General features: G+C 40.1%; 1 protein-coding gene across 1 annotated transcript; it reads right to left on the reverse strand.

Moving 5' to 3' along the window:
* Positions 1 to 2,453: 2,453 nt before the first annotated feature.
* On the reverse strand, positions 2,454 to 7,135 carry dcp2 (decapping mRNA 2). Its single transcript, XM_008324359.3, has 11 exons — positions 6,695 to 7,135; positions 5,942 to 6,093; positions 5,635 to 5,762; positions 4,863 to 4,961; positions 4,631 to 4,783; positions 4,436 to 4,548; positions 4,204 to 4,308; positions 4,017 to 4,113; positions 3,851 to 3,940; positions 3,648 to 3,699; positions 2,454 to 3,307 (listed from the first exon to the last, which is right to left on the reverse strand). The coding sequence occupies exons 1-11, from the start codon at positions 6,745 to 6,747 to the stop codon at positions 3,177 to 3,179; spliced, it is 1,173 nt and encodes a 390-aa protein (XP_008322581.1). The 5' UTR covers positions 6,748 to 7,135; the 3' UTR covers positions 2,454 to 3,176.
* Between the last annotated feature and the right edge of the window lie 6,122 nt (positions 7,136 to 13,257).

Here is a 13,257-nt window from a genome sequence, read left to right on the forward strand (position 1 = left end):
AACCATATCCAGCAGGTGATGGAGCACCTATATTTTGTCTGATGCAGGACCTCATGACTGCAGCCTGATAATTTGCCCTTTTGTAGTGCTCATGGAGGGGAATAGACAATTCTGGTGAGGCTGATGATGTCATACAGAAAGTCCTGTACCTAGCCTCATTGACATTTTCAGCAGCTGGTTGATCATACAGATGGCATACATATTTGCAAAGTAGTGCAAATGTTAGGTGGTCCAAGTTAAAGTTAGCACCCAGATTTTAAAAGCCTTGAGGTACTCTTAAGGTTTCTCACATGATACAAAAACTTTCTTCTTTTGCATTTACCATAAAAGGCACTTGTGGAGTCACGCCCAGAGAATGTATGTATGACAATCAAAGCTGAACACACACTGGTTCCCAGAGCTGATGACACCTTGGTAATGTCAATGATGCGTGTCCTGTTGCCTGTACCTGTGAAAAAATATACGCTGCATGGTATGATAATAATAATAATAATCATAATAATAATAATATACATTTTATTTCATAGGTAAATTTGTCTGCAGACTTACAGCAATGGCTGCCACATCAGTGTCAGGGCTCTTAATGATGACAGTTGTGTGCTCCTGTGCACTCACTTCTTGAGCTGTCTTCCGTATCCTCTTCTCTTCGCTCTTTCTCACGCTCGAGACGCCTTTTCACTTTTGCAATAACACTCTTGTCAATAAACCTCTAGTAGCATATGTTTGAAGTTTTCAGCTACGTATCGGCACTCATCTCTCAACCCGAGCCACCGTTGTAGACTCTTCTTGTACGTATTCCACCGTGCGAGTGTTTCACATAGACTATGTGCATATAGCACTGTTTTATCCTGCAAATCTCGTTATTTTACTCATTTTTGATGAGTTTTCCTCTCCTGCGGTACTGTTAGATGAAACTCAGCTGGCAGCCATCTTGCTTTTCTGTTTACCAAAAGCTGCTACCCTATTGGTGTAGTCCGGTCACGTGTCGACCGTACCACCTCTCGCGCACCAAAATCTTATTGCGCCCTGAAGACGCTAGTTCTGTATAAAATAATACGCTTCCGTAAATACGCTTCCGTATGTTCATGATTTTTTGTAAAATTATATTTAATTTAATTCACTGGACTAGAATATATCTGTGGTCTGGACTGTTTTAGTGGACAAGAGTTTATATGTAGACTAGAGTGTTTACGTGGGCAGTGTCTTGGGACTAGAATTTATCTGTGGGCTGAACTGTGTTTGTAAACTAAGCAGTATTTGGGGACTAAATTGTCCATGGAAAGTTTCTCTGGACTAGAATATTATCTAGAACAGGGGTCGAGAATTTTTTCTTTACTCGTAATACAACTGTATAAGTATAATACGTTTCTGAAGTATTAAAAAAGTTAAAATTCTAATTCTTTGAACTCGGACCATTTATTGGTCCCTCTGAACAAACAAACAAACAAAAATTCAAATATAATTTTCCATATATGAGTTTCAATTTATATCATATTTGATACATCGGGTCACAATGCTCAAATATTCTTTTTTCCTGAACAAACATAAACAATAATAAAACACAAACAAATCTAACAAATTTGTAATTCCAAATATGAAACGTGCTACCATAATGCAATAATGAGAAATCCACTAATGGAACTGGCTGGGTGGAAGTCACCGTGAGTTGTAGTAATAATAACTTTTAATAAAGTCCTTAAAAAGCACCAAGGCATCACTGGGGCATTACAATAATAGGAAACATTCAAACTGGAAAAACAATCAGAAGAAGCATCGTCGTTAAAAATTGTTGTTACTGTGTTGTGTTGAGCGGAGTTACTGTGTTGAAGGATGACAGAGACCGTATCTCTTGTTCTGTTTCATTCACACACAGACGAAATGCTTAAGTTTTCAGCCTTTGTACTCTGGGACCCATATACTGTGACAACACCGTTCTCCCTCACTCCATCTTTGTCTAAGTCAGTGGTTCTTAATTATTTTCTGTGATGCCCCCCTTGGGGACAGAAATGTTTTCACGCCCCCTGTGCCCCCTGACCCACACCCCAACGAATTAAAATACTATTTGAGAAGCACTGGTCTAAATGCAAGGCAGGAAAGGCACTATAGGAGCTCCAGGATCCTGAGACATGTCATCACTGTGTAAACAGGGCCTTCTGTATATCTTTTGGCTGGACTTCATTTGTCAGTAAACATCTGTGGACTGTGCAGTAACAACAGCTCACACTGACTGCTCCTGTATGTGGACTGGACTGTGTAACAGTTAACCAAATATTGTCAACACTACCTCTTCCACTGTTAGCTTATGCACCAGTGCAGTTTGACTAAGATTTAGCTATTACTAGGCTAACTTTTAGCCTTTGTGTTTTAGCTTAGCTACATCTTAGCCATTTCAAGCTAATTTATAGCCTGTTCAATTTAGAGGATATTAGAAACAATTAAAATACACAAAGCAAAACAAGTGAAAAAACATTCTTTACTCAATTCACAGTCAAAAACATCAATGAAGTTGAAAAAACAGGGTGAACAAAAATACACCGTCTGGAGAACAATTAATAAAAATGAAACACCACAAGTAGAGCAGATATGGAACTTTCGGCCTAGTTCCACTAAAGCAGTTTTTTCTGGACATTGTAGCTGTTTTCCATGTAAGAGTCTAACATTTAAACATTTCAATATTGTTCTCTGTCCACAGATGTTTAACTGCTCATGTGTACCTGTAGTGGGCAGCATTGACAACCATGAAAAAACTGCTAAAAATAAACCAACATTTTCAGTATATATATATTTTCTATAAGGAAAATACACTATGGACCAGGAAATAAAAAAATAAAAGCTGTAATTCCCAAAGGTGGCTGCTGAATGAACATCTAAACAGGAAAATCACTTGTTTGGGATTAGAAACTTGTCTGCACAGTTCAATAGCGGAACATTTTTAGGACTGGAGTCTCAAAACCAATAACCAACAACTGGAACCTTAACAGATTAACAAAGTGTCAGTAAAAACAGAAGCAGCTTCTGTGTTTTTCCATTTTCAAACTGCAGGTTTTCTGTTTGCATTTGAATTGAACAGGAGACCGGTCCCTTTGTGGGTGTTTTTCTTCTCTTCCTCATCATATCCTGGCTCAGGCAGAGCCAGGATATGATGTAAAAGGGAATCAAAATTCATCATGGCTATGTCAGCAGTCGAAACATTTCATGATGGCATCTCTGTCAAATTTAAAGTTGAGGAAGGTCTTGGAAGACAGCAGCTGTTCCACATCTCTTTTGTTCACCGTGTGGTGACCTTTGGAACTGCATGAAGCGCTGTCTGTAAAAAGGGGAGACAGAGTGTTTTCATCAGTTTTTTTTCAGCTTTTGCTCCACACATTCATTCAAGGAAAAAAAGTTGTTTTTTCAATTCCCAGTACTCCACTACTGTCCTGAAGCAGTGGTTCTCAAGCAGTGGTATATGTACCATTGGTGGTACCTGGAGCTCTTTTATTGGAGGAATAAACAGGATAGTGAATGTTTATAAGATATAGATCCCCAACACAAAGCAAAACTGTCAAAAAAAGAAAAGGTCCATTTTCACCAGTTGGAGGTTCTAATGAGAAATTAATGAGCTCAAGTGCTAGCTTCCTTAGAAATAGAGACAACAGAATTCTCACCTTGGTCAAAACTCTCTAGCAGTTTCCTAGGCTGGAGCCTTCTGTCTTCTTTCTGTAGAAACAATAGAACCATACATTGTAAGAACTTTAATACAGAATGTGTATTGAAAGAATTCATTTGTCTTCAATTTGAAATAACTTTTCAAATGAATTTCAACTTAAATTTGTTTTTGTGGGCATTGTTTAACTAATAAAGTTTTCACCTGATGACCGTTGGCTCCACTCTCATTGGCTTCTTTTTTCACACAAGGCAAGTCCTGACCTTTTTTTCCATTGACCTTTGAACTTGAATTCTACAGAATACAGAGACTCACTTAGCATTCAGTTCTTCTTACAGTGGCGAGAGTTTCTATGACGACTGTTTCTGACCTGGTTGACCTCTACCAGCTGACCTTTCTGCTGCGTGTGTTTGCTCCAGCCGTTTCCAACAAATGTTTCAGTACCCAGGAGGCGCTGTGATTTTGATCTGATGATTTGACAAATTAAAACACAAGAAACCGATCAGTTCCACAGAACCACCGTGCTAGTGTTTTTGAAAAGATGGATACTTTCATACCGATGGTTGTCTGATGGTTTCCCTGGAGTGCTGCTATTGCTGGTGAGGTCATCATCGCTGTCCGTGCACTCACCCTTCAGTTTGTTGATCCACTCTCGCAGTGGCCTGGACAAAAAGAAACAGGAAGCGTCACCTTCAGCGTCACAACTTTCCCTGGGTGAAGTTACTACTGTTTCTTTAAGTAATAACCAAAGGAAAAGTCAAGAATGTCAGCATGTGTCCGAACACCTACCTGATGAATGGAATGGCCATAAAAAACCTGTTTGGTGCAAGTCCTAGTTTGGATTTGGGGGTCATGTCGTTTCGGTGACATGGTAACTTCTCAATGGGAAACCATTCAATGTTCTGCATTAAAAGAGTCGTCAGGATGATGCGATTTGTGCCGGCTACAAAACTCTAGAAAAATAAAAGAAAATAGTGCCCCTACCCTGATCTCCTTCCTGGTTTTGGGGTAAAACTTTGTGTCCTTGGAAACTCCAGGTATGATGTAGAGTCGTACCAGCTGGTCGTTGATTTTTTGCTCAATGAACACATCTTTGCAAATGCGATTTTTGATGTCAAAGCCTGTTTCCTCCAGGACCTGCAGAAAAGAAAAGGTCACTTTAAAATGAAGAACTAAGAGGGCAGAACATGTGAAGAAGAAGAGACACCTTTCTTACCTCACGTACTGCACAGTCATGAGGAGCTTCATCTTCGTTCACTTTACCCTTTGGAAAACCCCACCCTGACTTTGCCAGGTAGCCTTGAACAAGAAGAACCTAAGGGATGAGAGAGCAAACACAGTTCACAATGCAGAAACCGAAAGTTATGATGACGCAAGCAAAAACCGCGGCGCAAGCTTGTCTAAAAGTACACTGATAGAGCCTGTCAGCACACGTTTCACTGAGATCTATTCAGATCCTCTGCACTTTGTCGCAACTGTACTTTATCTGTGTTATAAAGATCATTATTTGGATAAAGGAATAAAGCAGCGTGCACGAGAGATTATCTAACCAGCGATGGATGTGGAGAACCCACTTCGAAACAGAGGCGCACAGCGCAGGAGAAGGAGAGCAGAGCGCCGCAAAAAGGACTCGTCTCACTGTGCCAGATGAGGGGTATGCACCCTGGTTGTCTGATATGTTCTGTGAGATCATGCAAGAGAGTGCCTCAAATAATTATAATAATAGTTAGGCTTTTCTGTTGTGACTTCCTAAGTGACTATCAGTTAATTTTATTTCTCTGCTAGATTATTTTGACAATTATCAACTTATTTTTTAATTTATTATTAATTTACGCAATCGCCGTGGCTTGACTTTATTGAGGTTTAGCCATAAATGCAATGGTACTAATAACTGGCATAATAATTTCTTTAGGTTTTTTGGTTTTTGGCCTTGGTTTCCACATTTTCACTTTCGGAATACATATTATATTTTGCTACAGTGAACTCACGTTTTCTAAGGATTCATTCAGAATGATGGCTCCATATGTAGGTACACCCATCTTGTACTCCTTCCATTGTTCAAGGACTTTCTGAACATCTTCTCCATGGGGCAACAAAAAAGGGCAATGGTGGAAAAGTTTGCAGTTGTCAAGGAAGAAAGAACCAAACCTAAAAACCTGGGTCTGAAGGCAGGTTTTGTCTTGTGCTAATAGAGGCATGCAAGTGAGCTATACTGAGAAACTGGGACCAATGATTCACAGTCACATTTAACAAATACAAGAATATAATTGTACTTATAAACATATGCAAAGATATCAGCTTTGGCGAAGTCTCTGATTCCACAGTGGGGAGCTCCTGGAGTGTTCTGCATGCAGAAATCCAGGTAGAACCAGTGGGCCAGCTCGATCTGGAAACACACACGGATGGCATTATCCCGCTCTTCGCTGGGAATGTGCAGGATAAATCGACTGAAAAGACGGGACAAAAAAAGAAACAGAACCTGGTAAACACATTGAGGTACAGGCTGGTGTGGTGGATATTAATGAGTCCTAACCAATTCAGACACAACTGGACAGTAACGGCAAGCAACTTTAGCTAAGAAAACAACACAAGATGGTATATATCTTTATATATATATGGTTAAAGCAAATATAACCAGTTACGGGTGGCCAAACTTTAGTTATCCGTTATACATTCAAGCATCCTTGTTTTCTTTTCTCTGCCTTCGGATCACCTTAAAATATAGTTAGACTATTTTGCCATGTTTCTCTGTTTCAGCTAAAGTTGTAATTGTTTTGAGAAACCTCGTTGTTTTGGCTGTTTTCTGGGCTGTATAACGCAAGCGCTGTAAACGTGAAGTAGCTAAGCTAACAACAAATACAAACAGTGGTAAGAGGATGCTAAGCTAACTACGTCAACAGCAAAGTGCGCTACTCAGGTGTTCTCATTTAGTAACTCGAACCTTTATACACACTAATAATATGATATACTTAAAGATATCAAACTTCAGAGTTCAGTTTTGACCTCAGTAGCCGTCAAAAATGCACTAATTGACTCATGCGTTATTACCTGCAAAGGTCGTCCAGTACGTCGGATGGTATATCCACTCTTTTTGATTCCATGTCGGTCGGACAGTGGCGCCACCACAGCAGTCAGTGGGGCAGAAAGCTAAAGCCGCATTTTACCATTCATTCTCACATCATCCACAGGATGGTTTTTACAAAGCGCAAACGAAAGGGAACTTCATCAGCTCATTGCTACAGTTTCTCTGCTACCGTCTCGTCTTTGTGAACAACTCCCCGTGTTTGTGACTGCTGCTGCCTTCACTTACCACCGAACGAATGGGAGAAAAAAAAAAGTGTTTAAATCCAATACACTTTTGTTAAAAAATACAAAATAGATTTACGACATTTATTTCTTAATGTACGAATATTTACAGCCTAACTGATTAATCCATTATGGTATATATTGCATTTTTTAATATAAATTTCAGTTTTACAACCATTTAGATGTGTCGCGAATGCCTCTTCGGCAAACAACAGGAAGTTGTTCATCCAGACTTTCGCTTAACCAGGCGAAAATCTATTGGTCAAGTTACCAGTCAATCACCTAAAGTTCGAAGGGCCATTATGACATCACATTTTTACAAATTATTTAAATATTATGGCATTTTCGTCAAACAGTAAAGTGTTTTTGTTTATATTTTTTTATAGATGCATCGCTTTATTCGACAATTACAGATCTTCAAAATTACTACTAAACCCTATATTTATGCCGGATATTCCCAAAGTGAGAAAGTTTATAATTTTAAGATGCGTAAAAACAGTAATATTTAAAATGTGTGGGAAAAAATTAGTCTGGATGCGTTAAGAAAACAAAGTCACTATCTTGGCGTGGATAGCACATGGTTACTAATGTGTTTCAGAAACCTGCTATTCATAGCCTGCCACCTGCTGGACTGTGATGCAAAATCTGTTTGGTGGCGGTGGGGTATTTCTTTTTTTCCACAGAAGTTGTTGGTTTTACAGAGACCTATTTACATTTAAATTGTTTAATTTTACATCTGGTGTTTTTTTTTTTTTTTTTTGCTGTGCCTTCTCTGCTTATTTTATGTTAGATCTGGAAGAATTAAGATAATGCATTATTAATATGTTACATTACAAAATGTGTGTACTAGGTTTAGATTGTCTTTGGTACTATAGACTATTTGTTTGTTTTGTGGAGGTAAAAGGCCAGATACATGCACGTTACTTGCTAAAAATAAAGGGTGGCTTTAAAGATTGCACTGTCCCTTATTGTCCCACACAAACTTGCTACTTGTCCCGAATATTGTCAGTCACCCTCCTCTGAGACGCTTTGCCCTTATGTCTGTTAGCTGATGTTCCGCAGCGAAGTGTGTCTGGCCTGGTCAGGGAAAGCATCTCTGCTGTAACTGTAAAAAACAGAACCGTAGGCACTCAGTCAATGAGTTAGGAGAACACACACTAACTGTTAATGTGTCTCCTCCTGTCTCGTTGACTGAGTGCCTACAATTCTTCATTGGAAGGAAGAGTATTTCAGTCCTTTCAGACCAGACAGAAGCAGGTTGTGACCTGGTGTCAAAGGTCATCCTCCAGAATTCTATAGTGAAGGAATTCTGTGATGGGAAAAAAATAACTTGCTGATGAATTTAGACTTAATTTAAAGAGATAAAGAGAATCGCTTCATTTCAATTGGTTTTTTTCTCCCTCAAGTTCTCTTAGAACTTTTTGACATACCTATATTCATATCACCTACTCATTGTTTTTCATTAAAAAAGAAGAAACAATGCTTCTTCCAACACTGATTTTAAACGTAATTGTATAAATATCAGTCTTTTGTTCTGGAGTTGGTCAGAGGACATTAGCCGAGGGAAAATTAATGATGATGTGGATCAAAGGACGTCAATCCAAGGTGGCAGCCTGCAATTCTTACTGCTGACAATATGCATCAAGGAACCTAATTATCGGAAGATGGGGGCCCAATCAATACAAGGTAAGAACCTTCGAACCGCTGCGTCAAAGTGAAAAGATTTTTAGGCTTAACTCGTATTTATTACAATTACAAATTAGCAAAACAGGCAGTTCCAGAGGTTTGGGTCAGATCTACGCGACAAACAGCATAGGATGTCAGTTCACGAAGTCTGACCAACTATCTTTCCCTGACCCAGGTTTTTAAGCGTAACAAAGTTGTGCACACAACCGTTGTCCTCCTCTGATGGGATGGCTCTGTACTTCTTTTCGGCGCCATTCTATTCTGATTAGATGGTCTTGTACTTCTTGGAGTCATTCCTCCCTGCTGAGGTCTTGTCCTCCTTTTTCTTAGTCCTACCAGTAATTCCAATCATATTTCCACCTTTTGTCACATAAATGCTCAATAGTTTTCCATCCTTGAAGTTTAGCATTTATGATGCAATACTTAGTATTAGTTAATCATAATATTATAATCATAATAACAATCATATCTTTACAAAATTAATATCACCATGAACTAGCATGAGGCAGTCATGGGGCACAGGAGATGCAGCAGCGGTGAGTTAATCAGACAACCCACAGTGCTTCTCTTGAGCCAGCCCTGCCATGCTTGTTTTAATTACCTGGGGTAACAACGTTAAAGAAAAGCACAGTACTTCTTCACTGTTTTGGATTACAGAACAGTGATGTCACTTCAATTCTTTACCTACTGTCACTGCAGTAAAATGAGGTCGAAGACAAAGAAGAAGAGGAGGACGATCGATTCGGACAAAAAGAGAAAAGAGGAAGTATAGAAGTGTTTGGTCTGAAGTTTGGAACTCTGAATGTAGGTACAATTACAGGAAAAATTAGAGAACCAGCTGATATGATGGAGAGAAGAAGAGTAAACATTCTGTGTGTGCAGGCAACCAGGTGGAAGGGTAGCAAGGCTAGAAACATTGGAGGAGGCTACAAGCTGTTTTATCATGGTTCGGATGGGAAGAGAAATGGAGTAGGGGTGATCCTAAAGGAAGAATATGCAAGAAATGTGGTGGAGGTGAAACGAGAGTCAGACAGGTTGATGTGTGTGAAGGTAGTTGTTAGCGGTTGTTGTTAGCGGTTATGCCCCACAGGTGAGCACAAATCAATAACAAAAATCATTCCCATTGAAATTATCTTAATTGTTGTATTATACTATTGTTATAGCAATATTGTATTATTTACCTTGTTACAGATATACTGCAATCAAAAGCATTCACAAACTATTGGAATATCTGAAGGTTTTTGGAGTTCTTGTCAAATTGGGTGGCTTCAATCAGGTCGGTTACAGATGCCACGTTCCTGTCCTGGTTGGTAATGTTTTCTGCCGGGGCATATGGGAAAGGAACTGTGATGGTCTGTATGACCACCAAAAGTTGAAACTGTGGCATGTTTTGTGGGAATATAAGGACATGTTCGCCCTCAATGAGGTGGGCCTTACACATCTGGTTGAGCACCATATTGACACTGGGGATGCGCAGCCTATTAGAGTGCCATGCTGGAGGCAGGCGTAATCGAACCTTCCGACAGCCCGTGGTTGTCAGCTGTGGTCCTGGTCCCTAAGAAGAACAGCCAAAAGTAGAGGTTCTGTGTGGACTATAGGCCCCTGAACAAAGTGACAGAGAAGGACTTCTACTTCCTTCCCCATGTCGATGAGACCCTGGATCTGGTGTCAGGCTCATGCATAAATATTTTCTTTAAAAAAACATCTCATTTTGTTTTAGGATTAAATGTTCATTTCAAATTTTTAAGTTAATAATGTGTGTTTTGTATAAAACAATCTACAAATACTACAAAATATCTACCTAAAAAGAAAGAAAATGTCCTTTAACAGAAATGTAATGTTTTTCTATTTGTGTGTTATTTAATCATCAAAAAAGGATTAACTGCTAATTTAATGTTAGTTTAATGATTAAATGCTACTTTAAAATGTTTACAAAATTTGTTGTAAAATAATTATGGTAGAAATAAGAAATAAAATCCTTTTTAATTTTATATATATTTATATATTTATTAAATTGAACTTCACGGTGAGCTTTTGTACTTTTGTATTATTTGGAAATAAATGAATTAACATACATCTCTAGGAAGCGCTGGGATGCATCAGTGATGTTCCTAGGGTCATCAGGGGTTTCAGACCCCATCACACACAGGTGACCCATTCAGGGGATGATCAAGTCCCAGTTTGCCTGCCACTATATTCCACAGGCTCACTCTCTTGATCCAACGCCGTTGAGTGTTTCTTTTCTGCAGCTTCAGTGATGGAACAAATGGCTCTCCTCTTTACAGCTCCGGTTACTCCAAGCCCTGCCAGAGGTTTGCAGATTGAATGGCCAGCAAACCCCCTCACCTCAGTTGGTTTGCAGTGAGGCTGCTAGCCCCGGGTTCTGCACTCCTGCCAGCTTCCTCTCATCAACCCCCATATACTTACCTGCTTGGTAACGTCTGAGTATATCAAGTCTGGACGCAGTCTCGTCATGGGGATGTGTTCGAGGACATTTAACTGTTTTCAAGGTCCACTTTCAGGTGCCAATTTGAGGCTCGGGACAGCAAACCTGTGTTCATCTGTGAGGGGAAATGGGACTTCTCTCCAGCCTTAAGGAAGGTAATGGGATTCTTCCTGGGTCAGTGTCTGCTGAGGAGGAGGCTGAGACAACTGCTTCCGCAACTGCCTTAAGTACCTGGTCATGGCGGTAGCGACATCCACCGAGGCCTTGGGGCAGCTGCTGAGGAGGTGTTGAAGGGATCCTTGTTACAGATTCCCACTGGGATTCTTTACAAGACTATGCAGAACACGGATCCAATATGCAGAACACAGATGGAAAGAGGAAAGTGCAGTTTATTTACAGTTATCCAAAAAGGGAATACAAAATCGTGAACGATGGGGCTGTTGGGAATCAGTGAATTATGACAATCCTGGAAATATTTGCAGTGCTTCCCCATGAGTGAATGTTTGAAATCCAAATCCTGAAAACAAGAGAACGAGAGTATTAAGGTAGGTGTTCAAAAGCATGAAATAAACAAGAGCTGGCCACGAGTGACCAACACGTGAACAACACTCTGGCTCCGACTTCCTGGTGTCCATCCATTAAATATGCCACACAGTGATAAATGGATTGTCTCAAGGTGCGCGCCCAAGTCCTCCGTTCCAATCATTAGGCACCTGGAGAGAAACCCACACTCACACACCCACACACAGACAATCAGTTCTAGTGATGGGAATTTTGGCTCTTTTTAGTGAGCCGGATCATTTGGCTCAGCTCACCAAAAAGAGCCGACTCTTTTGGCTCCCAAATGGCTCTCCATTTTACCACTTATACCTTTTATAATTCAGCCAAATTTAGTGCTGTTTTGACTTGTGATTTCTAGTTGAACATATATCACTTAAATTTAAATAAATTGCTGTAGCCGATTGCATTTACAGTTCTAAAATCCCTTGTAGCGAGACATGGATGATACAGAAATACAAAAAATAATTTAAAAAAAACATGTAAAGTGTGTACATTTAGGAAATCTAAGATACCTGCATGTCATGTGTGTGTATGTGTACATGTGTAGTGTATATATATTGTATGTATGTATGTATGTATGTATATACAAATTTTCCCATTTTGCAGTGGATCTTGGAACGCAACTACCACGAGAGGAGAGAGACTGTTGTATTTCGTGATAACTTTCACGTAATTATGTGATAAATAAAATGATGAATGAAAGTCCACCTGCGAGGCAAAAATATTGCTCATTTAAATGGCTAACGATTCAGTTGATTTGTACTTCATGCTTGGCTTTTCTTTTTTACAATTTTTTTTTTTTACAATTTTTGGGCTCAGTGGATGAGATTTATATTAGTATGCGTACTCTCAGAAGGAATTTAGAACGCACTGGGTTCTACCGAACAAATCCGACTCTCTTGAGGTGGCGTGGTTCCTTAATGATCAACTGAAAGGCATGGAAGTCCCTGTGGTGTATGCTCGTCATGACACTGTGACGTCACTACTTACTGCAGTAAAGTGTTGAGAGTTCAGAGAGAACTCACAAAGACACAAACTCAGCCCGGCTGTAGCAGACAGTGTCCCCGGCTCCTCAGGCCATTGATCCCACTTGTCCTCACAACAACATGGAGGTGAACATCGCGGGTCACCAGGGAGCTACAGCCTGCCATCATGTGGCAATTGTGGTTCTTTCTCTCACACCACACATGCATCAGTCTGCCCAGCCACTGTGCAACAGTGCCAATGCTGCGGCAAGCTGAATCACTTCTCCAGATGAAGAAGTGTGGCAGCTTGCGTCACTTTGTTGACCTCAGAAAAGTGAACAAAGCAGTGATCCCAGATAAAAATCCACTAAACACGGTGGAAGAGCTGTCTACCAAATTCCACGGCTCTAAGGTCTTTTCCAAACTTGATTTCCGCTAGGGCGACCTGCAGGTTTCCCTCCACCCAAAAAGCCGCAATCTCACAGCTTTTGTAACTCACATGGTTTTTTTTTTTTCATTACACCCATATGCCCTTCGGCCTCAGCTTTGCCCAGCTGCACCTATACTGCCGGACTAAGCGGCTGCAGGCATACAATTTCACCGCACAGTTAACTCCAGGGAGGGAGAACGTGGTGGCGGACCTGCTC

Source organism: Cynoglossus semilaevis, chromosome 14 (assembly GCF_000523025.1).
Source record: "Cynoglossus semilaevis isolate Cse_v1.0 chromosome 14, Cse_v1.0, whole genome shotgun sequence".
NCBI lineage: Eukaryota > Metazoa > Chordata > Actinopteri > Pleuronectiformes > Cynoglossidae > Cynoglossus > Cynoglossus semilaevis.